The following is a 27,248-nucleotide window of genomic DNA, read 5'->3' as shown; positions in this document are numbered from 1 at the left end:
ATAGAGGATGGGTTGAACCATAAAAAGTTTGACGTTGTCACATTTAAATTGAGTGAAGACTATTACATCCCACTTGTTTAGAGAGGCTATAAAAATCACTTGCTGTTCCCAAAAACTTGTATACACCAGTTAGAAAATAACCAGATGAACAGTTAAAACACTACCTGCTGAACCACACCTGGATTAAACATTGGGCAATATGGTAAATTTAAATTAATTTCAATTTGAACTTAAATTAAAATGTTTCTAAAATGGTATTTAAATAGTTAATATCCAGCTGATTGTTAAGACATTGTAAAGACAATATTGTTGGGCACTTTATTATTCATTGGATGTTTTTTTTGTCTTTAAGAAATAAGTTTTAATTCCATTATTATTATTATTATTTATTTATTTATTATTATTATTATTATTATTATTAATAATAATAATAATAATAATATTTATTGTTAATATTATTATTATTATTATTATTTATTTACTTTATTTAATGTAGGTATCTCTAGATAATGACATCAATCAAGATTTTCAAGATGCCATTGATGTGATGCAGCGACACTCAGACATTTTCTATTGTGACACAGGTATTCTATCATAGTTATGTTTCATTTTAGGTTTAATTTAAAGCGCTGTGTGCAGGCCAGTTAATGGAATGCTGTAAATATGCACTATAAATGTAATTTATTTTAACCTAATTTAAATGGGGTACCCTATTTTCACATATGTAAATATATATTACAGCAACACAATTTTGTATATGAATGTTTCTGTTTTTTATCATACAACTGTATATTATTATTGTTATTAATATTATTACTATTATTACATGTATTATTATTATTATGATTGTCAGACAACTGTTATCTAAATGACTTTTCAGTAGACAGCAAACACTACGAGTCTCTCAGGAGTCAGGAGTCTTCACTGCAGCATCCTGCGTCTTGTTACCACTACACCCCTAACTGTTGGGTATCACCAGCCCCAAGTGACTGGAGTGAATTATCAGTAAGTCATTATTATCATAATTATTATAATTATCAGTGGAGTGAATAAATAAGTAAGAAAGTGTTTTCCCATCATCCTGTACTGTATCTGCTATGGTCTAACTGCTGAGTTGAGTTTGTAATTAAGCTATTTTGTCTTGTTTTTATTAGCAGTGGTCTCCTCTTGTGCCAGAGGGAAATCCATGGGCAATGACTGAGCCCACAACACTTTATCCTATTTTACCAGAACGCCTCAGAAAAGGTGAGTGCCGACTTGGCTTCTTTTGCTCCCTTTTACTCCTTGTGTTTTTTATTTGGTTCTGGCTCAATTTAGCTCTTAAATGCATTTAACTGGCTGACTCATTTGCTCTTATCAGCTATTTTAACAGAAAAAATAAATAAAATAAAACAGGTCTTTTTAATTAAACTGGTCAAATTTTTATTTAGTTTAAATCACTAAATAAAAACTCTGCAGAACTAAATGTATGTTTGTTTTTATTTTTGACATCTGTTTTACCTTTGTTTTAAAATAAGTATATTGAAAATGTCCCCTCCTGCATGCAGATATTATTAAAAGCTACGTCCTTTTGCAAAACCATAGCATAGTGGGCCAGGGATAAAGTAAAAGAAATATCTAGTATCAGAGACAATATTACCTTAGATTAGAACAAATACATACTTGTATCTAAATAAATTCTTAGTAATAAGAGGAAACCAGAGCACTCAGTGGAAACCCACACAGACATAAATAGAGCATGCAAACTTTACAAAGAAAGGACCCTGGCCACCGTTGTATGCAGGTCAACATTTCTTTATATTGCCTTTATTCTAGCTTACTTACCTTATAGCCTTATTGATGTTGTATATTTCTTTTTTTACACAAAAAAACTGTGGACCTAAAATACAGACATAGTGTCACTATAAAGACAACAGTTCAGCAAACAGCTCAGAATAGATCAATTCTTGAGCCAAATGTAAATCCTCCTTACAAATATTTGCTTTATATCACACAAGCCTTGTGTACAGTATTCTTTGCACATTGTTTCATTCTTTTCCCTTATACTCTTATATTTTAAAATAAACAGAATGAACATGTACAGCAATTGTCTTTGCTTACTTAGTAGATATAATAAAATTAGAACTTATTACTTTTAATATTTGTATTTTTTTTATATATTTAATATGATCACTTATCACTTAATATTATATTTTATTATATGTACGTATATATTATTTGTGGAATTTCTTAAGCCCTGACGGTTTACCTTTACAAGATTGAAGCAATTATTATTTTGTAATCAGGCACCCAGATGAAGAAAACTTACATGTGGGTTTCCTTTGGGTACTCCGGTGGTCTTACCCCTTTCAAAGAGACCAGTAGGTGAACTTGAATAATTAAGTAGTTAAGTGTGAGAAACCCTACAAGGGATTATGCTCTAATCAAGTTTAAATGTGCATTTATGGTTAACAAATAAATAAACTGTTTCCAACCAATGAAGTCAGAGCCAGCAACAAGCTGCTAAACTCGCATCAGGATTAGGAATGATACTGGAAAAACATGAGTGGTCACACAGGAATACACCCTGGACAGGGCTTTAATTCATCATTACTTATTTATTTATAAACCGAATCAGTGTTAAATAAAGATTGGAGCTAAAAAAGGTCAGTCACTAATGTTAGATACAAAGGTTTGCAATCGATGGTCTAATTCCTCCCAAAGTGGGGCTGATGTCAGTGCAGTGAGGATCACTGAAGTTCATCCACACGAAATTATGTTGGGGTGTCAACATACTTTTAGCAATATAATGCATAAAACAGTACTATAACTTCAGTTGTAATCATAAAATCATAAAGTCAGGAAAGTCTGCTTGACCTCAAGTTCTTAATATTTCTGTTGTGTTCTTTTCTGTCATCCTAAGGTCGTAAGAAGTTGCGTCTGTACGAATACCTGCATGAAGCCCTGCATGATGCCAGTATGGGTGACTCCATTCAGTGGACAGACCGTGGCAGTGGAACCTTCCATTTCATTTCCAAAAACAAAGAGAAGCTGGCTGAATGCTGGGGCCAGCGCAAAGGTAACCGCAAGGCCATGACCTATCAAAAAATGGCACGGGCACTTCGTAACTACAGTCGCACAGGAGAGATCGTCAAAGTGCGTCGCAAGCTCACCTACCAGTTTAACCCCATTATCCTGCAAAGACTAGAGACCATGACAGCACCCACATCTGGGCATCCATCCCAAGAGCTTGTTCCTCATCACACCTCACACATCCCGGCTGAACAGGGCTATTACTGCACAGCAGGAGCTGACTGGCACAGATGGTATGGGCAGCACCCTTTTCAGACAGATTATGACATAACTGCTGTACTAACATCCTCAGACAATCTGAAAGCACATGTTCTTTCTCAGTAAAAGGACTGTATGTAAATCACTTTTCTATTTTTATGTGCATGTTACTCCCCTGGGGGTGACTGATGCTATTCAATAAAGCTCACTTAAATAATATGGGGTTTTTAAATGCTGTTCATGTTGTAATGTAAATATTCAACCTGCACTGTTCTTACTCGTTTTGATTCAGAAGATATAATAAATGTGTCATTGCAATAAAATGTCTTTTAACTTTGCATGTATATAATCATATCTTCTTTAAAAACATATCAGGTCAATAATATGTTTTATTTAATTTTACATTTACTTTCAGAATAAAAATTTATTTTCTTTTTCAAAACGTGCATTCAGTGTGGCTGCTTTATGATTGTATTGAAGTTTACACCCTCTGATCATGTTTTACATAATTCTTTCATTCATTCATTCTTTATCAGTGTGTTTTCAAATCAAACATGGTGAAGTCAAAACTCATGAACTTACAAAAAGAATGAAGAAAACTGATGCCTTTGGATTACTGCATTATTACCAATTAAAGGTTGCCTGACATTCTCATCTTGGCAGCAGACAGGAAAAGTGATGCGTTCAATAAAGATAATAAAGATAAAAAAGTGTTTTTATTAATATTTATTTTATTAATAAATATTAGACCACAATTTTAATGTAAGTTATGTTAGTTAATGCATTTATTTATCTATAGAAACCACTTTTTCTGGTAGTAAATAGAAATGTATATTTTGTACACTGGGCACAGCATCTAGCCTGCATTTGGTTGGATTTGCTACTACAAATTACCCCTGGGATGAGTGACTGACTGGAGTGTGTGAAGCCCTGCAGTAGACTGAAGATGAATGAATTAATAAATGTATTAAATACACTGTTAAAACTAAAGGGAACACTTAACCATCACATTACCACACCAAGTCACACACAATTAAACTTGAGATACTAACCTGCCCCGATAGTAAGCATACAGTAAATGATTTAGTGCAAATAAAAGTAACAACAGGTGCACTGGTAAGGCAACAGCAAGACAAACCCCAAAAAGGGAATAGTTTTTCAAGTGGTGGCCACAAACAATTACTCTCTCCTTATCCTTCCTGATTCTTCTCTAGTTTTGCATCTTGCTAGTGTTCTTGTCACTACTGATAGCTCGAGGAGGTTCCTGCAACTCATTCAAATTGCACAGGTAGTCCAGCTTCTTCAGAATTACACATTCATAAGTGCTGCCCAAGCACTGTCTTAAGAGCATAGAGGAGATACCCATCAACCTAACCCAGCAGCAGGTCCGGTATCTGCTTCTTTGTGTGAGGAGAAATGGGGAAAACTGCCAAAGCCCTACAACAATGACCTCCAACGGCCTACTTATGTGCATGTTTCTGACTAAACTGTCATAAACAGACCCCGCCAGGTGCCGATTGAATGGTATTCGCCAGCAGGTTCACACTAAACACATGTGACAGACGTAAAAGAATCTGGGGATGCCGTGGTGAATGTTATGCTGCCTGGAACATCATCCAGCATGACCAGTTTGGCAGTGGGTCAGTGATTTGGTGTTTGGGGAAGCACATTCTTATAGGGTCGCACAAACCTGGTACCTTGGCTGTTTGGTCCTGGGATGAAACCCTCAAAGCCATTATCAGACCTTACACTGGGTTCCCCCTGGTACAGGACAATGCCCAGCCTCATGTGGCCCGATCTGTTCCTGGATAAAAAAAGGCACTGATGCTATTGGCTGTCCTTCATGTTTCCCAGTCCTGAATCCAACTGAGAACCTCTGGGTTGTTATGTATTAGTGCATACAATGCCACCGAGTAGTGTCACAGACTGTTCAGGAGCTCCCTGATGTCCTGTTCCAGGTCTGGGTGAAGATCCCCAGAGCCCCATCCGCCATCTCATCAGAAGCAGACGTTGTTGGGAGTCACATTATGAGTCGATGTGATTTTAAGTTTGGGCCTCAATGGGTTGAAGATTTTGTTTTTAATTGTTATTTTGTTTTGTTCTTAACAAACTACACAATTTATATCAGTAAAGATTTTCAAATCAAACCATATTTTTTAGCAGAGTAATACATTTTGTTGAAGTTGGTACAAAGTTGGTACAAAAACCTCTCTATGGAAAGATCTCATACATTTCATATTTTATCATATGCTTTTCACATGATCATGTTCAGATGAGTGACATAAAAAATGTGTAGAATGTAACATGCACTGTCTAAAAGGTATAATGTACATAGATATTTAATGCAATTAATTATAATTAACATGTGAATATATACATAATATAACCTAAGCAGGCAATTTGTAACTGAATTGCCCTGTAATATACATTCTACAAAAACTAATAACAACAATAATAATACACAATAATACAATCCTTTATTAAAGACATTAACTATACATTTACACTCTTGGCTGAAAAACATATGTGAACTAATAACCTCTCAGAATATCAGACGTTTTAAATGATGATGTGAGATTAGAGGTGTGAGTTGTAAAGGTGCTTTGCTCTTATGAGCTATTCCTGTTCAGAATTTCTAATTACACTGGTGTAAATTAATCCACAGACAAAAGACAAAAAAAAATCCAAAGAATTTTGGTGTCAAATAAGAATAGAATGGAGAACACCAATTTAAACAGGCTGTTGTAAAGTTTTTTAATGTATAATGAAAAGAGGATTATGGATTGGAGCAATTATTTAGGGAAAAATACATAAAAAATTCAACATAGCAGTCCAGTAAGAGTTCCATCGTTTGAAGCTTATCTAAACCTTACAAGTAAATCAACAACAAAATGGGATTAAAGCAGGAAAACGTATGCTATGGATTGACTAAATTAGAATTTATAATTTGGCTTATCTGTGAAGCTGTGACATAACATTTTGTTTATATCTGATCAGCAGCTTCAGGAAATATAACTGCTGCTGCTGCTGTTAAAAACGCTCTACTTATTTTGTTTAATTTCCAACCTGAACTCTGGAGAAAGTGTGAATTTCATGTGTTCTTACTTAAGGGTAATGGCATTCGATTTTCAGTTTTACCCTCAATTTAAGTTAGAATGCGGGGATATTTGCTGCTGTAGAATGTGGCTGTGATGTGTGGTGGTTGTGTTTTCCTTATCTTGCTTAGTTAGGTGGAGGATGTGGTCAAGGGACTAAATAATGCCTCCAAGCAGGAGATGTGTGTGAGTCAGAGATCAGTGGCTGCCTGTGTTATGGTGGATGTGGTTCAGTGTGTAAATGTCGAACATATTGGAGAGTTTGGGCCTCTTCGAGAGGCTGCTTTTGTTGTATAGGTCGTAGATCATGACAGAGGGAAAGTTCACTCCCCTGCACTGAGCTTAATAAGGGGCAGTCGGAGACTTATTCTGCATCATTAGTACTATTTTACTTACCATCCATTTTAAGTCATTCTTGCTTTTTATGATAATCTTACAATTACTATTGATTTGGGAGAAAGTAATTGGAAGGTTTAACAATACAGAGTCAAGTGACAAGAGTGACAAAGCAGCATGGTAAATGTTTGTGTTAAGTTTCTGGATGTTGTATTGTCAGAACCTCAGTATATACTTGACAGATAGGATTTGGTTCTTCTTCTCGAACAGAATTACTCACAGGCCTATCAGACGGATCTGGAAGTCATCTTAGAGTTCCTGGAAGAGCACTGCAGACAAGAGGCTAGAAAAAAGGACCTATGGGACAGCTGTGAGTAATTCTATAAAAGAAACCGTTTTGAGAGTAAATTGTAATTAATTAAATGTATTTATACTGTAATTGTTTAAATTTTCACAACCCAGAATGTCAATTAAAAGCATGCAGAAAGGAAACCTGTTTGAAATGCAAAAACTTCATAACATTAATGAGATATGGCTGCATAAAATTTCCTTATCAGTTTATGTAAGTGGGTGAGTGTTTGGATGTGTGTTGCCTATCAGCTGTATTGTCACCCTGTCCTGGATGTATTCCTGTATAGTAAATGAATGAATGATCTTAGGGTCAAACCAACTTGCATAGTAAACCTATTTAGCCATGATATTACTGTGTAGTATTTGTGTAGTATTGTCTTTCAAATGAATAATTTAAAATTTTTTCTTAAAAACTAAAGTTGTTGATTTTGCCCCATGACGTCAAAACGTATTGGCTTTTCTGATAAATATCAGATTATCAATTTCATTTTCGTTTTCTTTATCTGAATTGATGGTTTAATGATTGCACTCTGTGACCTTTTAAAGTTTTGTGTTGTAATGAATGCCAAAAAATGTGTTTATAAAAGTACAATCACAGTGATGTAATAGGTACTGAGGGTTCAAACATTTAAACCTTACCTCCAGTTACTGTAATCTGTGAAGAGTTTGGCAATGTCCAGGGTTCCCTCTGAATCTTAATGAGTACTCTGGTTTTCTTGTCCCTAGATGTAATAGAGTCAGTAAATAGGTGAGGGAGAGATGCCCTACAGTGGACTGGTGCTTTGTCCAGAGTATATTTCTTATATTTATGTCTTGCATACAGTGCAAATAGGTTCAAGACCATTTTAAAGATATTTGAATGTTATAGAAGTGGACATTTAAACAAATAATGTCTTGATACTGAACTATAAATATGGTGTTTTGTTACATTTCTTTACCAACAGCTGATTTCCATCTGAGCCAGCAAATTATGGGAGATGATTGCAGCGATACAACACATAACCTGGATTCTCTACAACTTCTTTCTTTGACCAAAAATCAACAGGTAGAGGAGTTTTACTGCAGTTAAATGATGGCTGATTTAATAATATACAACCCCAAATCAGAAAAAGTTGGGACAGTATGGAAAATGCAAATAATGCCTTTGTAATGTGTGCAGCATGTGGTTTTGCATTGTCTTGTTGAAAAGTGCATGGACGTCCCTGGAATGCAAAATGCATGGACGTCCCTGGAAAAGATGACGTCTTGAAGGCAGCATATGTTGCTCTAAGATCTCAATGTACTTTTCTGCATTAATGCTGCCATCACAGAAGTGTAAATTAGCTTTGCCAAGGGCCCTAACACAACCCTATACCATAACAGACCCTGGCTTTTGGACTTTTTGCTGATGTCTGGATGGTCCTTTTCATCTTTGGTCCGGAGCACACAGCTTCTTTTTTTTTTTTTTTTTTTAAACCCGGAATGCTGATTCATCTGACCACAATACACTCTGTGATGGTCCATCCTAGATGCCTCCGAGCCCAGAGAAGTCAACGTGGCTTCTGGACATGGTTAACATAAGGTTTCTTTTTTGCACAGTAAAGTGTCGTTTGTGCATGTAACTCATATTGTAGTGCTTGACAAAGGTTTGCCAAAGTAATCCCTTGCCCATGTGGTTATATCAGCTATTGTTGAGTGGTGGTTGTTGATGCAGTGCCATCTGAGGGATCGAAGAGCTTAAGCTTGCACCCTTGGCCTTTACTCACTGAAATTCCTCTCGATTCCTTGAATCGTTTAATGATATTATGCACTGTAGAGGAGAAATATGCAAATCCCTTCCAATCTTTTTTTTTGTTTGTTTTTAAACATTTCAATAATTTTCTCATGCATTTGTTGATAAATTGGAGATCATCTGATCATCTTTGCTTTGTACTAAACCATGATTACCATCACCTGTTGAGTATCACATCATTATTTAGTTTTTTCACCTCATTACTAGCCCTAAATTGCCCCCATCCCAACTTTTTTTGGAATGAGTTAACAAATGAAATGAAGTTGTGCAGACAAAACATGAAATATATTGGGTTCAAACTGTCTGCAACCAAATAAATGTCAAAGTGAATGTAAGGAACACTGCATTTTTATTTTATTTGCATTTTCCATACTGTCCCAACTTTTTCTGATTTGGGGTTGTATGTTATATTTTCTGTTCTAACCATAAGTCATTGCACTGTGAAGGATGCAGGTCTGCAACTTAAGGGAAACGGATTTGATTCAGTTGTGGAGTTTGGAGTAAGGGACTCTGTAATCCAAACTGTTTCCAGTGAGCAGGCTTTAAAACCCTTTTTTGGTACAGAGACTCCACAAAGCCCTGTGGAGAGAGCAGGTTCGTCACAGATCTCTGCACCTGCAGGCAGAGGTGAGTTCAGTTTTTTTTTGTGGTTTGCCATATAGGAGCAGCTAAGCATTGCCTTAGGGAACAATAGATTAGGAGGGGCCAGTCCTGCCCATAACTGCCATGCTCAAACTCTCAAACTATTCTTTCTTATCGCTCATCTGTGGCCTGACTAACTATAATGTGGTGAGCAAAAGATATTTATCTCAATAAGTTCTGCACAAAGCCCGTATTCATTATACCTTTTAGGAGAAATGCTTTGCCTATGCTATCAAACTCTAATCCATTACACACACACACATATCTACACACAGCATTTAAATACAAATCTGTTTATGCTTTCAGGGAAAAAACTCCGCCTGTTCCACTTTCTGTTCGAGGTGCTGGAGGACCCAGGCATGGCGCATTGTGTGTCCTGGGTTCCTGCAACTGCAGGTGTTTTCCGCTTCTCCTCAACAAACAAGGAGCGTGTGGCTCAACTCTGGGGCCAACGGAAGGGCAACAGAAGGCCCATGACCTACCAGAAGATGTCCCGTGCCCTGAGAAACTATACCCGCTCAGGTGAAATTATTAAAGTTAGGAAAAAACTGACCTACCAGTTCAGCAGAGCCACCTTGACCAGATTGAGGAGTCAGCAAGGAATGAAAAATGCCTCACGCTGAAAGAATAGATCTCTACACAGGCGTCATTTCATCTATTCTTTATCTGTCTTTGCTGAGTCATAGTAAGCATAGATGGCTGTAATTAGCAGGGTTAGCAGGGTCAACTCTTACTCAGAACAGTTACTGATGTACTGAACTGTGGCACTGTACTTAATAAAATGTACGTAAGACCCTGAGCCTGTTTAAAAGCAAGGGTAATTCATTCAAGTTCTCGACTACACTAGTGCTCTTACAACAGTTATAACCAGAAAGCTTCAGTAGTTATTTGTACAATACACTAAAATTCTGTGAAGTGTTGTTTCCTGGTTTGTATCATTTTACTGTGATTTCATGTTACAAATAAAATAAACTCATTCATTCATTCATCTGTTATAATGACTACCCATGCTAATGGGTCTGGTGTCACTTAGGAACATTGGACATAAGGTTATTCACTGATTACTTCCTTGGTACACATGATAAACATCACAAATGCCTCACAGACAGTAGCCATACTACCCGCTGTGGTGCTCTAGACTAAAACTCTGTACGTTGTTATGTCAGTTTTAGTTTCCTTCTGTATGTTTTCCCCTTTATCTTCCAATCTAGAACTTTTCAAATTCAGACTGTGTATCTGCTGTTGCTTGAACAATCTACAATCAAAGAGAGCCAGGTCACGACTTGCCTCTTTTGTCCATATCCAATTTACAGACACTTCTTATCATCTGATTACATTTTTTTTAAATATTGTGCCATTAAAATCATAGATTTAAAATTGAGGAGAAAATACATTTTAGAACCATTTTCATCAGCTGTGATAATCAGCAACAAAAAAGTCACTTGCACAATGCACAAGTAAAGAAGATTATTTTGGTGCAGCTTGTGCTTCCTGGCGCGAGAGCAGAAATGTAGAACGTAGAAGTCTATTACTGTAAGGTTCCGAGATTGGTTAGTGTGATAACACAGTTAATGAAACATCTAATGTAATTTATTATAAAACATAATTACACATTTTAACTGTAAGAAAAACATTTTTATTGAATTTTATTTACTAAATCTACTACACAATTTCACAAGTGTTCAAACCTAGTCAACAGGGAGCACAACATAAACAAAGTAAAATACGCTAGCACACCAGAGCAGGGATTTCAAATACATTGTATCGAATCTCAGCTCTGCCATTCAGCTGGGCTGGGCGGCTACATGAACAACGATTGGTGGGAAAAGCTTGACCAGGGTTCCTCATAACTGGTGCAATTACGACCTCTGCTGGTTAACTGATGGCGCCTAGAGCTGAGAAATGATCTCAACTGATCTCGTGCACAAGGCTGATCCGCATATGAACTCCCCTCATGCAGGTGAAAAGATGCAGTCGGTACTGCACACATGTCAGAGGGGGGATGTGTCAGTTGCGAAGCTCCTCAGTCAGCAGTGGAGGGTTGTATCGGTAGAGGTGAAGCATAACGCAATCAGGGTAATTGGATACGACTAGATTAGGGGAGAAAATTGGGGGGGGTTGGAGAAAAAGAAAAAAAAGAATGAATAAAAATGAATAAAAATGCTATTTTAATTAGAATGTCTTATTTGGTTACATGTTTATATAATTAACAATAATTACTTTAATTACAATAGGATTATGTGAATAATTGCATATGACACTACAGTACAACAATATTAATGTATTTAGTGATATAGTTGAATAAGTGCAAATATACTGTAAATGTTTCATTACATTCATTTAATTTCATTTTCATCAACTGCTTTATCCTGGTCAGGGTTATGATGGGTCAACCAGGAGACACTGGGTGCAAGGCATGGCAGATTTTTTTTTTTTTTTTTTTTTTTAATTCCACTACATCTTTTGACAAGACTGTTTTGCTAAACCATTAATCAGTATTATTTACATGAAGTGCGTTTGTAGTTTTACTGGTCCCTCCTTTCTATCTTTACCAACCTTAAATAAGTCTTAGTTTTTCTGCCCTGTATGATTATAATTGGATAAATGAAAAAGATGGACTGTTTATTTTCCACAGTGATTATTTAGGCAGTACAATATAACCCAGCTGAAATTCAAGCCTATGTTTACGCATAGCTCTTTTTTCCCAAAAGCATCATTACAGTATAATCCTAAACTGGGACATATGAAGTGCTGTCTGCTGTTATATTTAGCTTTGACTAGAGGACTTGACTTTAGTAACAAAGACATTTCTGTATGCTGTGGGGACACTTAATTAAAAGTAAATCAAAGCCTATATTTAGATTTACTGTGGTACCTTTTGTTTAAACATTGTGTATGTGCTGCTTTACATTGTGTTATTACAGTTTTATTCAAATAATACATTGTTTAAAGCTAAACGCTACCTAGTTTGTGATTTTTATCTGCAGTAGAACAATACATAAGCAGAAGTAGGTGGTTGTGTGCTACTTCCACACTATTACATTCACTCAGCTATCTTTTTAAATACATTGTACCTGTGAGAGTATTTTTTTTCTGTGGTTTAAAATGTCAAACACTGTTTGCTTGGGTTGGGCATTAAATGCCACTCAGTTTCTGAACGCTGTGTAAAATATGTGAGGTAAAGTTAAGCAAAAAGTAAAAAGAAATCATTTAGGACAACTAATATTAGCATTTGAGGTTTAGGTGATGCCCATAGTGTTTTGTTGATTCTGTCTTCGACAGATTTAATATTCTTTGTATTACAGATAGGTTTACAGATAATATTTGAGGTGATATTTAATACATTTATAAATGTTCATATTTAAACATATCTCAATTGATTGTGTGTCTACTATTTTCTAATTTGAGTCCTTTCTTGCTTTTACTCAGTCAGTTAGTTGAATAGATTGGCATCCTGTCCAGGGTTTTTTTTTTTTTAAATACAATGGCAAGTCAGTCCCAGTGTGGAAGCTTTTGTTTCAAGTAAATTCAAGCTCATTTCAATTTGTGAGTTGACAGACTTTGGCTAAAGAACAAAAATACTCACAATATTAAAAAAGTGGACCTTTGGGGCTATATATAGTATGAACTTGATGTTAGGGACAGTGGTAGCCTAGTGGGTAGAGCTTTGAACTATCAATTGAAAGGTTGAGAGTTCAAATCCCAGCTCTGTCTTGCAACCACTGTTGGGCTCTTGACCAAGACCCCTAACCCTCTTAGCTCCAGGGGCGCCATATAAGGGCTGACCCTGTGCTCTGACCCCAGCTTCCAAAAAAAGCTGGAATATGTGAAAAATGAATTTTTATTGTACTGCACTTGTGTTTGTATATATAGGACAAATAAAGACATTTGATTTAATTCAATTCTAAAGCTAAAGGCATTTGGTAAAACCAAGATTGTGTCACTATTTGGCAAATACTGGGAAGCTCGGTTGCTGTTCCAGCATGACCATGCACCTGTGCACAAAGCTAGGTCCATACAAACATGCTTTGAAAAAATGTTTTTGTAAAGAAACTGCCAAGAACCTTGGCCAAAAACACAATGAACATCTAAGGGGTCAACTGGAATGTTGACTTCGAGCCAGGCCTTCTCGTCCAACATCAGTGCCTGATCTTTGAATGATCTTAACTGAAGAGTGAAGGCTGCTATAGCTGCAAAAAGCTGACCAACGTTACAACAATGCCAACAGGCTATTGATCTTATGGTCAGGTGTATATGCAACCCTTCTGCAGTATGTAAAACTAAATCCCTAAATTGCATGTAGAGAAAAAATAATTGATTCAGTGGTTGATACAGTGACCCAGTTCAATGATTAAGGTACTGGACTAAGGTATTCAGAAGCTTGCAGGTTCAAGCACACATCTGCCAGATTACCACTGTTGGGCCCTTGAGCAAGGTACTTAACCATCAGTTGCTTGGAATCTATACTATCACAATTGTAAGAGTCTAAAATGTATAATTACAGCTATAAATGCCATTTTTACCTCTCAGGTTTCTGGCATTTTGTCTATATAATGTTTATTATCCTTCAGTTACACAAAACCATCTTCGACCACAACTTCACTCACAGCAGATGGCAGCATTGCTACAAGGTTTGTTCCTAATAAAACCTTCCACAGTATTTTCAGATCTTCTGACTGTTTCAGAGAACGTTAGATTGCATGCAGTGATAACGCTGTACCTGCTTATATTTACTAATCTACTGTTATATTCTGTAACCTGTAAATTATAATATTATAATTTAGGAAATAGATCCATAATAGACTACCATTATTTGAAATGAAGTAGCTGCCCTGTCCTTTAAATACACTCCAAATACTAATTGGCATGTCATTCTATAATTTGGGGTACATTCCATGTCCAGTGATAATAATTACATTTATTCTAACAATTTTCTTAAAAAATGTCATATTTTACCTATTAATGGAAAACATGTTGTAATATCACAAAAACATTATGTGCATCCTATGCTTCATTTAGCTTGACATTTGTCATGATGTTCCTAAATGAACAGTTTTTGCTGTGTCTGTTTTTTAAGTTGAGGGTGCCTTGGTTTCAAAATAATGAATAAAATTATTAAGGGCATCAACATCTTTTTTTTAATTTATTTCAATAGTTTAAATACTAAAGAAAAATAATATTTTATATTTTAAATATCTCTTTTAAATAATTTAAATATATTTATTTATTATTGTCCGCAAAAGTTCTGTGAACTATGTTACTAACAGAACTCCACTCAGCAACTCAAAAATGGTTTGTTCTAAACTATGTGACCAGCATTACATGATATAATTTTTCTCTGTGGAGGGCATATTGAACAAACTGTGGTGAATGTTCTCTTATTTTTTTAAATATTTGATCTATAATAGAACATTGTCAATGAGTATATTAATTGACCGTCAACTATGTTACATACATTGTTATGGTTACAATTTGTTTAATAATTTTAATTCAATTGTATGTTCAAATTAGACATTATTCTGTTCAAGAAATGACATGTGGTCAGCCAGGCAAGGTCTACCACTGAAGTTATGGGTCAAAATAGGGAAATTGTCAACTATGTTACCTGTCAACTAAGTTACCTAGTAGTCTACATCTACTTGCCCTTTTAAATAAAATAAAAAATAATTATGTTTAAGCTTTGCAACTAGTGGATATGTTACACTAAAGGAATATATTAATTTGAACCACTGATTGTTCTATTGAGAGAGAACAATTTTTTTGTACTTTTTTGGAGATGTGAAATGTACCCCAAATTATAGAATGACCCATGTACACTTATCAGAATGCACATAAAATCAGAGCAAATTTATTCTGACTCATTCATCTTATACTGGATTTTTATTATGCGTTACCTTGAAAATAAATGTACAACGTAGGTTTGACATGTACCAAGGTATAATAATAACCCATCTTGAGCAATTTACACAGCAAAGAGTTTCAGCTAATAATTATTATTTTTTTTTTTTTGTAGACTTTAAATTATGGGGCAGTTGTTAGGAATTTAAATTTGTTAGGAATTAAAATTGTATTCAAAAGTTTTTTGAATAAAAGTTGTAAAGACGAGCCTGAAATTAGGTTCTACTATTTATTTATATATTAAGATTCTTCCTGATCAGGGCGGTAGTGGGTAGTGTGGGCAGTAGTTCTCTTGGAGAGAACAAGAGTACCCTATAATAAAATGATTGAACAAATGAATAAACAAATAAATAATTAAATGAATTAATTTATTAACAGGCTTATTTAACTTTGGTTTACCTTAATAAATGTTAATCCTAACAGTAAACACAACTTAAATATGCATCATATTAAGTAGTACAAATAAACTGTACACTTCATCCACTTTGTTGTGCAAAATTGTAATACAGTGTGGTCACAATTTTAACAACTTACCTTTAGATTATGGTAAAGGGGTTCATGACTTCAGTATAGCACTGTCATCTGATGTTACCCTTCCAACAACCCAGTCTGTCAGATTTTGGTCCTGCTAATGGTGCCCCGTCAACTGGGCTGTTGAGGTACTGTGATGTGGAGAAATCTAAGAGCAATAACATCCAAACAACAAAGTGATTGGCTATGTGGGCTCTTAAAAATAGACTGATGACTGCTTAAGTCTATTGCACAAAACACGTCCGTCCTTTTGCCACACACCACTGGCTTTTAATGATCAACAATGATATAGGAATGGAAACTAGGTCAAAAGTTGGGTCAACAACTGTCCTGTCTTGCCAGAAGGTTAAATGTCCATCTTTATTAAGCAGGATTGTATTTAATAAATCAAGGAAACATTTTGAAAAATAAAGGCTTCAGCTGAGAGCAATGCATTATAAGTATAACGTTTATTTTCTGTTTATTTTCATTATTACATATAAATTGGGGTGTTTATTTCTGTCTACGTGTGTTTGGACATGCTCATGTGTGCAAGCACATGACACAGGGAGTGCCTGTTTCATTATTCCTCAGCTCTAGGCTGGTGACCTCATAGGTAAAACCTCCAGTGTGACATGAACCCCAGTGCAGTCCAGGCGCTCCCAAATAGTGTTGCTTGTTCTTTGTAACCAGCCCACATGATACTGCATCTAAGCCTAGCATTTACTACTGGTGCCCACTTAGAGTTATAAATGGGCTGGGACCACCAGTCACCAAGAAAGGCCACATACTTTTAACTAGCCAGTCTGCCAACACTATAATAGCGGCCCACTGAGAGCCGGTCCATTGGCAATTGCTTTTAATTCAAGAACATCAGCCTGTCAATAAGACAGTATTTAGGAATGTAATTATTAAACCAATTAGATAATTAGGGTGGATTATTTGCTGGTTTAGGTCATCATGGAGATAAACAATTCTCACAACCTGGGATTTGTATACTCAAAACATGATATCTAATAACAATATAAAAATTAAAAACTAAAATAACAACAGGCCAGCATGGTGGCATACCAATGTGCATTGCTATAGGGTCTTGAGAACCTTCTTTCTAAAAATCTTGATCTTCTCAACCTCGCTTAGGTTTTTTTCAGACTCTGTTTCTTTCACAAACATGCAGAGGGTGTACCCGTCGCTCTAAATCAGCATTAAACTAAAGTGCATATGTGAGTGAGTCTGTATTATTCTAGAAGAGATTTACACCCTGCACAAGGGCTCTTAACTTGCATCACTCATTTTTCAATCAATTCTGACCAGACTGCTAGTCCCTGCTGCTGAAAAGCATCTAAGTCTATCAGAGCACAAGACTATCTGCCACTTTGTTAAGGAGAATTCCAATTTATGCCTTCAGTTACAGTAGCCTTTGTATCTCAATCTATTTTTAGTTGGTTCACTAGGTTCAGAAGATTGCCTTATATAGAGAGTGTTGTTGTACTTTTAGATTTTTACATGTTTTTACCTAGTCTGATAGAGTGAACTGAGATATGAGGTATGTTTAGCGCATTTGAGATGACTTTGTGCTTCTTTATGAGTAGATTCCTGGCTTCTTATAAATGCTATTTATGGTCTCCACCATACAGACAGGTCCCACAAAGGATGTGCTATTTATCCTTGAATAGTTTTTGAAAACATCTCAAGTCTAGCATGACAAAATACATGCACATTGGTCTAAGTCAAATAATATTTACAGTGTATCACAAAAGTGAGTACACCCCTCACATTTCTGCAAATATTTCATTATATCTTTTCATGGGACAACACTATAGACATGAAACTTGGATATAACTTAGAGTAGTCAGTGTACAACTTGTATAGCAGTGTAGATTTACTGTCTTCTGAAAATAACTCAACACACAGCCATTAATGTCTAAATAGCTGGCAACATAAGTGAGTACACCCCACAGTGAACATGTCCAAATTGTGCCCAAATGTGTCGTTGTCTCTCCCTGGTGTCATGTGTCAAGGTCCCAGGTGTAAATGGGGAGCAGGGCTGTTAAATTTGGTGTTTTGGGTACAATTCTCTCATACTGGCCACTGGATATTCAACATGGCACCTCATGGCAAAGAACTCTCTGAGGATGTGAGAAATAGAATTGTTGCTCTCCACAAAGATGGCCTGGGCTATAAGAAGATTGCTAACACCCTGAAACTGAGCTACAGCATGGTGGCCAAGGTCATACAGCGGTTTTCCAGGACAGGTTCCACTCGGAACAGGCTTCGCCAGGGTCCACCAAAGAAGTTGAGTCCACGTGTTCGGCGTCATATCCAGAGGTTGGCTTTAAAAAATAGACACATGAGTGCTGCCAGCATTGCTGCAGAGGTTGAAGACGTGGGAGGTCAGCCTGTCAGTGCTCAGACCATACGCCGCACACTGCATCAACTCGGTCTGCATGGTCGTCATCCCAGAAGGAAGCTGACGCACAAGAAAGCCCGCAAACAGTTTGCTGAAGACAAGCAGTCCAAGAACATAGATTACTGGAATGCCCTGTGGTCTGACGAGACCAAGATAAACTTGTTTGGCTCAGATGGTGTCCAGCATGTGTGGCGGCGCCCTGGTGAGAAGTACCAAGACAACTGTATCTTGCCTACAGTCAAGCATGGTGGTGGTAGCATCATGGTCTTGGGCTGCATGAGTGTTGCTGGCACTGGGGAGCTGCAGTTCATTGAGGGAAACATGAATTCCAACATGTACTGTGACATTCTGAAACAGAGCATGATCCCCTCCCTTCGAAAACTGGGCCTCATGGCAGTTTTCCAACAGGATAACGACCCCAAACACAACCTCCAAGATGACAACTGCCTTGCTGAGGAAGCTGAAGGTAAAGGTGATGGACTAAACCCAATTGAGCACCTGTGGCGCATCCTCAAGAGGAAGGTGGAGGAGTTCAAGGTGTCTAACATCCAACAGCTCCGTGATGTCATCATGGAGGAGTGGAAGAGGATTCCAGTAGCAACCTGTGCAGCTCTGGTGAATTCCATGCCCAGGAGGGTTAAGGCAGTGCTGGATAATAATGGTGGTCACACAAAATATTGACACTTTGGGCACAATTTGGACATGTTCACTGTGGGGTGTACTCACTTATGTTGCCAGCTATATAGACATTAATGGCTGTGTGTTGAGTTATTTTCAGAAGACAGTAAATCTACACTGCTATACAAGTTGTACACTGACTACTCTAAGTTATATCCAAGTTTCATGTCTATAGTGTTGTCCCATGAAAAGATATAATAAAATATTTGCAGAAATGTGAGGGGTGTACTCACTTTTGTGATACACTGTACCATTTGAAGCACATTCTTAGTTACTTCTTATAAGTTACTAACTTGTAGTGTCTGCAATATAAATGTGGGCTGTTGGTTTACATCACAGGAAAGAAGACACTGAAAGTATTAAAGTAACTAGCGGCATGTTGTAGTGCAGAGACCAGTTCTTTTTTGGGCATTAGATCAGGATAGATATCCTCCCAAGTGAACTGAAGTTAATCTGAAGTGCATCCAAAATGGTCATTTTAATTTTTCATCCAATCCCCTTTCACTATCTTATTACCCTTATTAAAAATAGCCAGTCTTTGCATATTATTTATTTCGCACATTGAACACAAGTGCAGACTGGCTTGTTTCTTGCTAATGAACTAAGCCTGCTTGCATTTGTCACATTCACTTAAGTATGATCCCACCATCTAACTTAACTCTTAAGTTTTTATAATAATATTTAAGAAATGTATTTTACTAGTATCAGAATCTCTTAATCTGTACTGAACAGTTTGAACAGCCACTGGTGTTAATAGTATTGTTGTAGTTATATAGTAGTTAATAGCATTACAACACCAGTGCTTTAACTTTAGCAACTTAATTTTATTTAAGTTACTCATTCATAAGTCATGGCATCATTTCATAGTCCAGGGAGGAAAACAACTTAGCATTATAAAAACAATGCCAAAGTCCTGCACTTCACCACAATTGTGTAACATCCCCATCAAACCACTTAGTATAGCTTAATTACTGCACAGAAACAAGGACAAAGTGTACAGTGCACATAAATAAATAAATAAATAAATGCAATAAGCAATTACTCCAAAGCAAATCTGCCCTCTTACAACAAATTAACCCTTTGTTTGAAAGTTAACACACTTAACAAAATCTTAATAATGGGTGCTAACTTACTTAAGTGTTTTGTATTTAATATTCATTTGAATTGAATCTATTGTTCCTGATGCTGATTCATCTTTAAACTCTATATAAGCCTATATACACCGACCAGGAATAACATTATGACCATTGAAAGGTGAAGCAAATAACAATGATTATCTCTTCATCATGGCACCTGTTAGTAGGTGGGATATATTAGGCAGCAAGTGAACATTTTAGCCTCAAAGTTGATGTGTTAGAAGCAGGAAAAATGGGCAAGCGTAAATAAATTGAGCGAGTTTGACAAGGGCCAAATTGTGATGGCTAGACGACTGGGTCAGAGCATCTCCAAAACTGCAGCTCTTGTGGGGTGTTCCCACTTTGCAGTGGTCAGTATCTTTCAAAAATGGTCCAAGGAAGGACCAGTGGTAACCCGGCGACAGGGTCATGGGGGGGCAAGGCTCACTGATGCATGTGGGGAGCAAAGGCTGGCCCGTGTGGTCCGATCCAACAGACGAGTTACTGTAGCTTAAATTGTTGAAGATAATTAATGCTGATTCTGATAGAAAGGTGTCAGACTTCATGCCTTGACTGGTCAGAACTGTTTTGGCAGCAAAAGGGGGACCAACACAATATTAGTAAGGTGGTCATAATGTCATGCCTCATTGGTGTATGTAACATGCCTTTGCAACTAAAACAGCCTCAACTCTACTTGGACAACTTTCCATAACATTTCAGAGTTTGTATGTGGGAATTTGTGCCTGAGGTCAGGCACTAATGTTGGGATAATTAACATTTCCTTAACAACCAAACTGTGCAAACCATGCCTTTATGGGCTTTGCTAGAACAGAAAAGAGTCTTTGTCAAGGTGCCACATCTGGAAGCATGGAATTTCTTTTATACAAATGGTCATACACCCAGAAGCAAACCATAACTCCTAAACCTCGGCCATCTGACCCCCTCTGCCCTCTATCTTAGACCCTCTCTAAGGGCGTAGAGTGTCCTGGTGTTTCCCTTCTGCATACACCATAATAGACCTGTTAGTAATGGGTGAGGATGAAAAACCTGAACTCATTATTTGCAAATTATTTGGCCACTTTTATTTTTATGAACTCCTAATAGACTCTTGTCTTTACTCTCGTTGTTATAATTGCTGAATATACAGAATTTAATTATTCTTTTTAATTTGAATGTATTCTTTTAAGATGTAAAGGCACTATTGGAGTTATGTTAATGTTGTAGTTTTCGCAGGTTTGTTTGCTTATTAATTAGTTTGTTTTTATTTATAATTATTATAATATTTGCTAGTTTCCTAGTTTCCTAATTTTTCAAACAGTGAGTTCTTTAGCCCTAACAGCTTTAAGCCCTGTTGAGTGAATCACTGTCATGTCAATGAAAAACAGTTGCTAGTTATAGTGGAAGCAATGTTATGACAGCTTAATTAGAGTCCCTTACCAAAAACTCTTTCCATGGCACATCTGTCAAATTTTCAAGTTTTACTGAAGCCTTCTATTTATAGACTGTAAAAACACAGCTTAGACACCCATCAGAAGTTAATGCTTTGATTGTTTATTTAACCACTCTTGGTATTTGATCTCTGGCGCTTCGTTGAAAAGTGAGAAGAAGGTTTTATTTTTTGCTTACTTGTCTTTAAACCAGCCAGAAGACATCTAGTGATATTCTGGGCTTAAAATCTGATAACTCTGGACTATTTCAACCGGGTCATTCACAGCTGGGTGTCCTTTCCTATATTAGCCACATTTTATACATGCACTCTCGGTTATTAAGGGAACTGATAATTGCTTTCTCAGATGCAGATTTTTAAAGTTGCAAAAATGTGAAATGTAATGAAATGTGCTCATGAATCTAATGTAATAAAATGAGATATATAGCCCCCAAGTCAGCAAGAGGTCTTGCGGTATCTGGTACTAGATGTCCTTAGGGCTAGCATGTCCCTAAACAGTGCATCCATGTGTCATCTGGGTAAATGGTGCATACATGTGTCACATGATTTTAAGTAGTAAACAGGATCTGTTGGGCCAGTTGACCTTTTTGGGTTCAATGTCTAGTTCAAATGCTTGTGTAAGTGTCATAGTTGCTTTCAGTGGGCTATGTAGCCCCATACACAGAAGAGTTTGATGCACTGTGTATTGTAACACATTAATTCCACCACCAGTATCTGCAGTTTGAGCCACAGTAGCTCTTCTGTTAGTCTGTACCAGACGCTGTAGCATCAGTGAGTCTTCATTACCCAACAGCCTCTTAGACCACTGTCAGTAGGTACTCACTACAGCAGGTAGACAACCACGAGGAGGAAAAAGTATATAATGCGTATGCTGAAGGAGCATCATGTTTTATTGACAGCTTGCCGTCATTGAAGAAATAATCAGGAAAATGACACCTGCTTAATAAAACGTAATAATTTATTTATTTATTTAGCGCAATAAAAGCTTAATAAATGTTATGCAACAACACAATGAAAAGAATGATTTTTAAAAAACTGTGTTTTCGATTGACCAAGTCAAAGTCCTGACATGAAGAGGGCTGTTTATTCAATACATAAAATAATGGTCACAAATTCCTCCTCATAGTTATAAAAGTTTATCAATGCTAAAGTTATTTGATTGTATACCTGCAACAAATGAAACCGTTTAAGACATTCCACAATAAGCAGTTGAACTGGTAAAAGGTAAGGCAATCATGATTCGGTATTAGGGGAGGATCCACCAAATGCTCATTCTTGATGATGCCATCAAGGTAACATCTCCCTGGGTGACATCTCCTATGGTTATTTCAATCAAACAAAGGTTAATTACATTAGATTTCCATGGCACAGTTGTCTATGTTATGACTCTGGCATTCTATAACTTCTCCCAAATATTTATATTCAAATCTAAATAAATTTTGTACATAACTAAGTGGATTGCTCTTCTCCTTCTTTTAAACATTTTTTGTGGAATTTATTCTTAATTTTAGCAAGTTTAGAGTCAAAGCTTCTTCTGTCATGATTCTGTCCTCCACTTACTGTCCCCTAACAACAGTGTAGAGGAGATGGAAGAGAAAGCCACCCCTAATCCTTTGAACTGTTGGAAAGGGGAGAGAGGGGAGACAGGGGTGCATTTGGGTGTAATGATCTAACAGATGGGGGAGTGACTCAAGCCAAGGCTATATAAACCTACTTAGTCAGTCTCCTTCAGTTCTGTCACTTCCTCTGTCACTGTCCCCTTACCCAGGGACTCCTTTCTCTTAACTTGGTTATTTCATCATTAGTTTGGCTCTCTTCCTATTTCTCCTCTGTTTCTTCACACGATCTCCAAGCTAAGGGACCAGGGCGCCATCTTCAAATCTTTACACTAACTTAGGGCAGAGGGCGGCACATCTGCTGGAGCACAGCTCAAGATGCCTGAACCCACACAAGGTATGAGTTATTCCGCAGTTTAGCAGGCACAATAGTGATGCACTGATTTTAATCTAAAGGATTTTACTGTTTTTGTGATAATGCTTTGTTTATTTTAATCGCAGAGCTAAAATGATTACATAACATATTATATGTTTTATGTTTCATTAAATGTTTTAATATTTTATATTGGGAATTAAATCTAATAAATATTTATATGATACTTTTGCTGCAATATGGTGCATGTAGTATGATCCAAGTGATGTTAATACTATCTAAACATTGAGATTAATAAAAATTCAGAAAGTGACTTTGCCAGTGCTGTTGTAAGGCATTAGGAGAAAAAAGGGAAGACATGATGTCTATGGTGAGCTTTGATTAAAAAAAAAAATCTGCTATTGTTGATGCTGGGGTGATTAACAGAATTTAATCAAGATGGTTAAATGGTGGAGGAAGCACAGAAATTATGTGTTAATAATGTCCTAGCTCTAACTGAGGAGGTTTATGCCTAGCAGTGATAAATGATGCCATGATGGCAGCCTGGCAGAGTGCTAAAGGGCTGAAAGGTGCTTGTGATGGGACAGATATGTCATGAATAATGTGAAGGTCAGATGAAATCAGGTGCTGGTAGCAGAACAAAATATCATGTATTAAATGAAGGATTAAGAGAGGATCTACTTTTCCTTTTCAGTTTTAGGGGTGAAAAGTTTGCACCCCTATGTTTTTATTGCAAAAGTTACATTTAGATTTATTAGATTTTATTAGAATTTATTTATCATATCTATAGAGACAAAAATGTTTGTGTCCTTCAACATGACACCAGTTCAAAATTATTGGCACGGTATATTCACTTTTACTTTATGTATTGCAATCTGTTCATAATATTTTCCAGTAAAGGTAACTCTCCCAAAGAGTTCCTTCCAAGTTGGGATTAGATGATGGAATGAGAGGGATTTGCAAGACTAGTATGGCATGGCAAGACTAGTATTGCAGTCAGTTATTTTGATGATGCTCCAACATAGCTAAAAGCACCAGGGGGTGGTACGGTCTGTTCGTGTTTAGTGAACTACTGATGGACAGCACAGATGGTAAACACATTGTATGATCCTGACTTTGTGTAATGCATGGAAAATAGTACATCTCTACTGTACAAAAATACATTGCTGAAAGCTTGGTAATAAACCACTATTAGACATGTGAAAAGCAAACAGTGTTGAGACTGGAAAAGTGCAAACAGAAGATCCAAGATCATTCATCAGGGTGTGGTTTTTTCAACCTATGTGCCCCAGCAACAGAGCATAAATAGCGTCTATAGTCCCTAAGAGAGATCTTATTCCAAGGACTGTTTGTAAACAACTGTATTGTTCTCATTACAAAAATGTTATAAAGGGCAGCTGAAGGTAATGTGGTTTAGGTTGCTCTAAATGACCAACAGCAGGCTGTAAAAGGCAGGATGAGAGTCAGGCTTTGCAAAGGTCCCCGGGGAACTGGATTCCTGGACCTGGGAATAGTTCAGAATGAGCAGACTTTTAATCCCCGTTCCTCCCTCCCTCTCTATCAGTTTCTCCTCACATATAATCTGCACCCCTCTTGCTCTTTGACGCTTTGACTGTTTGCATATACCATGCCAGAATTTTTTGACTCCTGTTTGTTTAAACTTTAATTCTGGCAGATAGCAGGTGTTATAAGTATAAGCAAATACGTGCCAGAGGGTAAAATTTCTTTTGAATTATGCACCTCTGATTGTGAGCATTATGTAACCTCTGAGACCTTCCAAAGTTCAGGGAAAGCCCATGACTTCATCTATATTTATTCATGATCAGCCATCAATCACTCATTCCACTCATCATTGCACATATAACATCAAATTTAAAAACCACTGCAGCACTAAAGTCTCTACAGGATTTGTCAGCACTACAGGCAAGCAGTTTAGGAGATTATATTGTCAAAATTGCCAAAGATCAATGGAAAATTCTCAATCACAATCTTTATAACTTTAACATATTGCTTAATATTAATATTGACGCTCTGCCAGTTGCCTGCCTTCACAACAGTAAACAGAACTAATCACCTTGGCACTGTCAGCACTTATGATGTATGAGTTGTTTATGGAATAACAATAACATGTGGGCTCTTTATTACGTGGGATCAACGTTAAACAGTCTATATTATAATAATGTGGGTCAAAAATTTGGCTCAATGTGCTCTTAGTTTAAGCCTCTCTGTCCACACAACAAGGGTAGTGACAGCTGAACATACCTGGCCTACAAGTTGCATACTTGTAGAAAGACAGGGGGACTATAGGCAGTATGCCATATCTTACTCAAAGCTGAAATATGGCTTACAAAGAGATGTGGGGGGGTGTGCGGTCTGAATGACTCATAGGTGTTCAGATATTCTTTTATGACGCTAACACAAAGCATTAAAAAATCCAAACGTTTTCCATTTTATAGCTGGTGATGTATGCCGACATGCAGAGCAAATGTAAGTGATGCAACATTGAGTTGTTAAGCTAAGGAGTAAAGAAATGTAGTATTTCTTTTGTCCTATAGTAAAATAAAACTAGTGCACCACAAACACATTACCACAAAATAATGTATTTTTATGATGCTTAGGTGGTACCCTTTTTTTTACAAAATATTATATTTTATAGTCAGTTGAAGCACAGGTGACTCCTCTGGCTCCATCTCATCAACAGTCTTTACATGACCTTTTAGTCAAAAGGACATATATAGAACAGCTGGCCTTGGTATTCCTCTAGGCACTGCTCATACCTGGCATCCTCCCAGAATTTACAGCAGACTGGGCCAGGGATGAGGGAAATACATGACGGTGGTTAAGAAGTCAATACTGACATCATGTATTATGCATTTCACACCTCTGTTTTGACCAGCCTGTAAACAAAGACGTGCCCTTAGAGATTTCATCACCAGTGAACATAACATGAGGGTTTAGCAGTAACAGCAGATGAAAGACATGAATCTAGACCTAAAATCTTACTTCATATGGTCAGACTAATAATAAAGACAATGTGATTAGTAACATACTGCCCAAAACATGCCAATCATTGACCTCTGTGTGTCAGGGCATGCCAGTTATGTTTGATCCACTACTGTGTACTTACTTGTGTAATCATGATAATATGTGAAAGGACATTGTGATGTCTGATGTAATCAACTTTCATACATTTTTAAAGCTATGTGCTAGGTGTGATATTACTTTTATATTTAATCAATTATATTTTCCACTGTAAAGCAACAGTTTGGGAAATACTCTATCTTGTTTTAGCATGACTGCACAAAGCAAACTGAAAAATCTAAATAAATTAAATCATCAAATGCAAACCAAACCTTCTCATCCAACATCAGTGCCCAACCTCACAAATGCCCTTTCAAATCAATGGGCACAAATTCCCAATTACACACTTTAATATGTTGAGTAAAGTCTTGCCAGAAAATGATCAAATCGATATTTGAAATTACAATTATGGCATTTACCGGATGCTTTAATCCAAAGTCCCTTGCAGTTGTGACCAAATATAATACAGACCAATACAGCAACTGAGGATTATGGGTTTTGCTCAGAGGTCCAACAATAATCTAGTACCTAACAATCTGCCAAGCTACCACTTTCCTTATTATAAATGCACACGGTTTTGGACCATGTCCAAGCTCATGGTCAGGTGTCCACATACATTGTACATATAGTGTGTTCCTAAAAATTGCAGATGTCTCTAGCCTAAGACCAGTTAATGACTACACAACATGTAAAAGACAAGGCAAAATGAGATTTG

At 36.8% G+C, this 27,248-nt stretch overlaps 3 protein-coding genes and 1 long non-coding RNA gene across 5 annotated transcripts in view; 3 read left to right on the top strand and 1 right to left on the bottom strand.

The window, feature by feature from the left end:
* Nucleotides 1-490: 490 nt before the first annotated feature.
* Nucleotides 491-3,440, top strand: spic (Spi-C transcription factor (Spi-1/PU.1 related)). The gene is given in 4 exon segments (XM_063004053.1): nucleotides 491-584; nucleotides 884-1,005; nucleotides 1,155-1,245; nucleotides 2,903-3,440. Coding segments are annotated over 4 exon segments (801 nt in total). The 3' UTR covers nucleotides 3,397-3,440.
* Nucleotides 3,441-6,161: 2,721 nt separating this feature from the next.
* spi2 (Spi-2 proto-oncogene) lies at nucleotides 6,162-10,088 on the top strand. The gene is made up of 5 exons (XM_063004934.1): nucleotides 6,162-6,182; nucleotides 6,972-7,071; nucleotides 7,997-8,097; nucleotides 9,270-9,450; nucleotides 9,772-10,088. The coding sequence occupies exons 1-5, from the start codon at nucleotides 6,162-6,164 to the stop codon at nucleotides 10,086-10,088; spliced, it is 720 nt and encodes a 239-aa protein (XP_062861004.1).
* A 990-nt stretch (nucleotides 10,089-11,078) lies between these two features.
* Nucleotides 11,079-16,154, bottom strand: LOC134322286 (uncharacterized). The gene is made up of 2 exons (XR_010013965.1): nucleotides 15,898-16,154; nucleotides 11,079-11,555 (listed from the first exon to the last, which is right to left on the bottom strand). It is a non-coding gene; the product is annotated as an uncharacterized LOC134322286 (long non-coding RNA).
* Nucleotides 16,155-23,276: 7,122 nt separating this feature from the next.
* The window catches only part of mybpc1 (myosin binding protein C1), a 54,865-nt gene continuing 50,893 nt past the window's right edge, over nucleotides 23,277-27,248 (top strand). For both annotated transcript variants that reach the window (XM_062994144.1, XM_062994152.1), the window contains exon 1: nucleotides 23,277-23,476. In XM_062994144.1, coding sequence (XP_062850214.1) covers nucleotides 23,458-23,476 — 19 coding nt within the window. In that variant the 5' untranslated portion in view covers nucleotides 23,277-23,457. The remainder of the gene's footprint in view (nucleotides 23,477-27,248) is intronic.

This window comes from Trichomycterus rosablanca, chromosome 1, assembly GCF_030014385.1.
Source record: "Trichomycterus rosablanca isolate fTriRos1 chromosome 1, fTriRos1.hap1, whole genome shotgun sequence".
NCBI lineage: Eukaryota > Metazoa > Chordata > Actinopteri > Siluriformes > Trichomycteridae > Trichomycterus > Trichomycterus rosablanca.
This window is presented reverse-complemented; position numbering and strand designations above follow the sequence as displayed.

Excerpts from the sequence above, each read along its gene's own strand:
- spi2 (XM_063004934.1), top strand. The coding sequence starts at position 6,162 with ATGGGATTAAAGCAGGAAAAC. Across the intron at positions 7,072-7,996 it reads AAAGGACCTATGGGACAGCT|CTGATTTCCATCTGAGCCAG; the intron begins GTGAGTAATTCT and ends CTTTACCAACAG. Across the intron at positions 9,451-9,771 it reads CTCTGCACCTGCAGGCAGAG|GGAAAAAACTCCGCCTGTTC; the intron begins GTGAGTTCAGTT and ends TTATGCTTTCAG.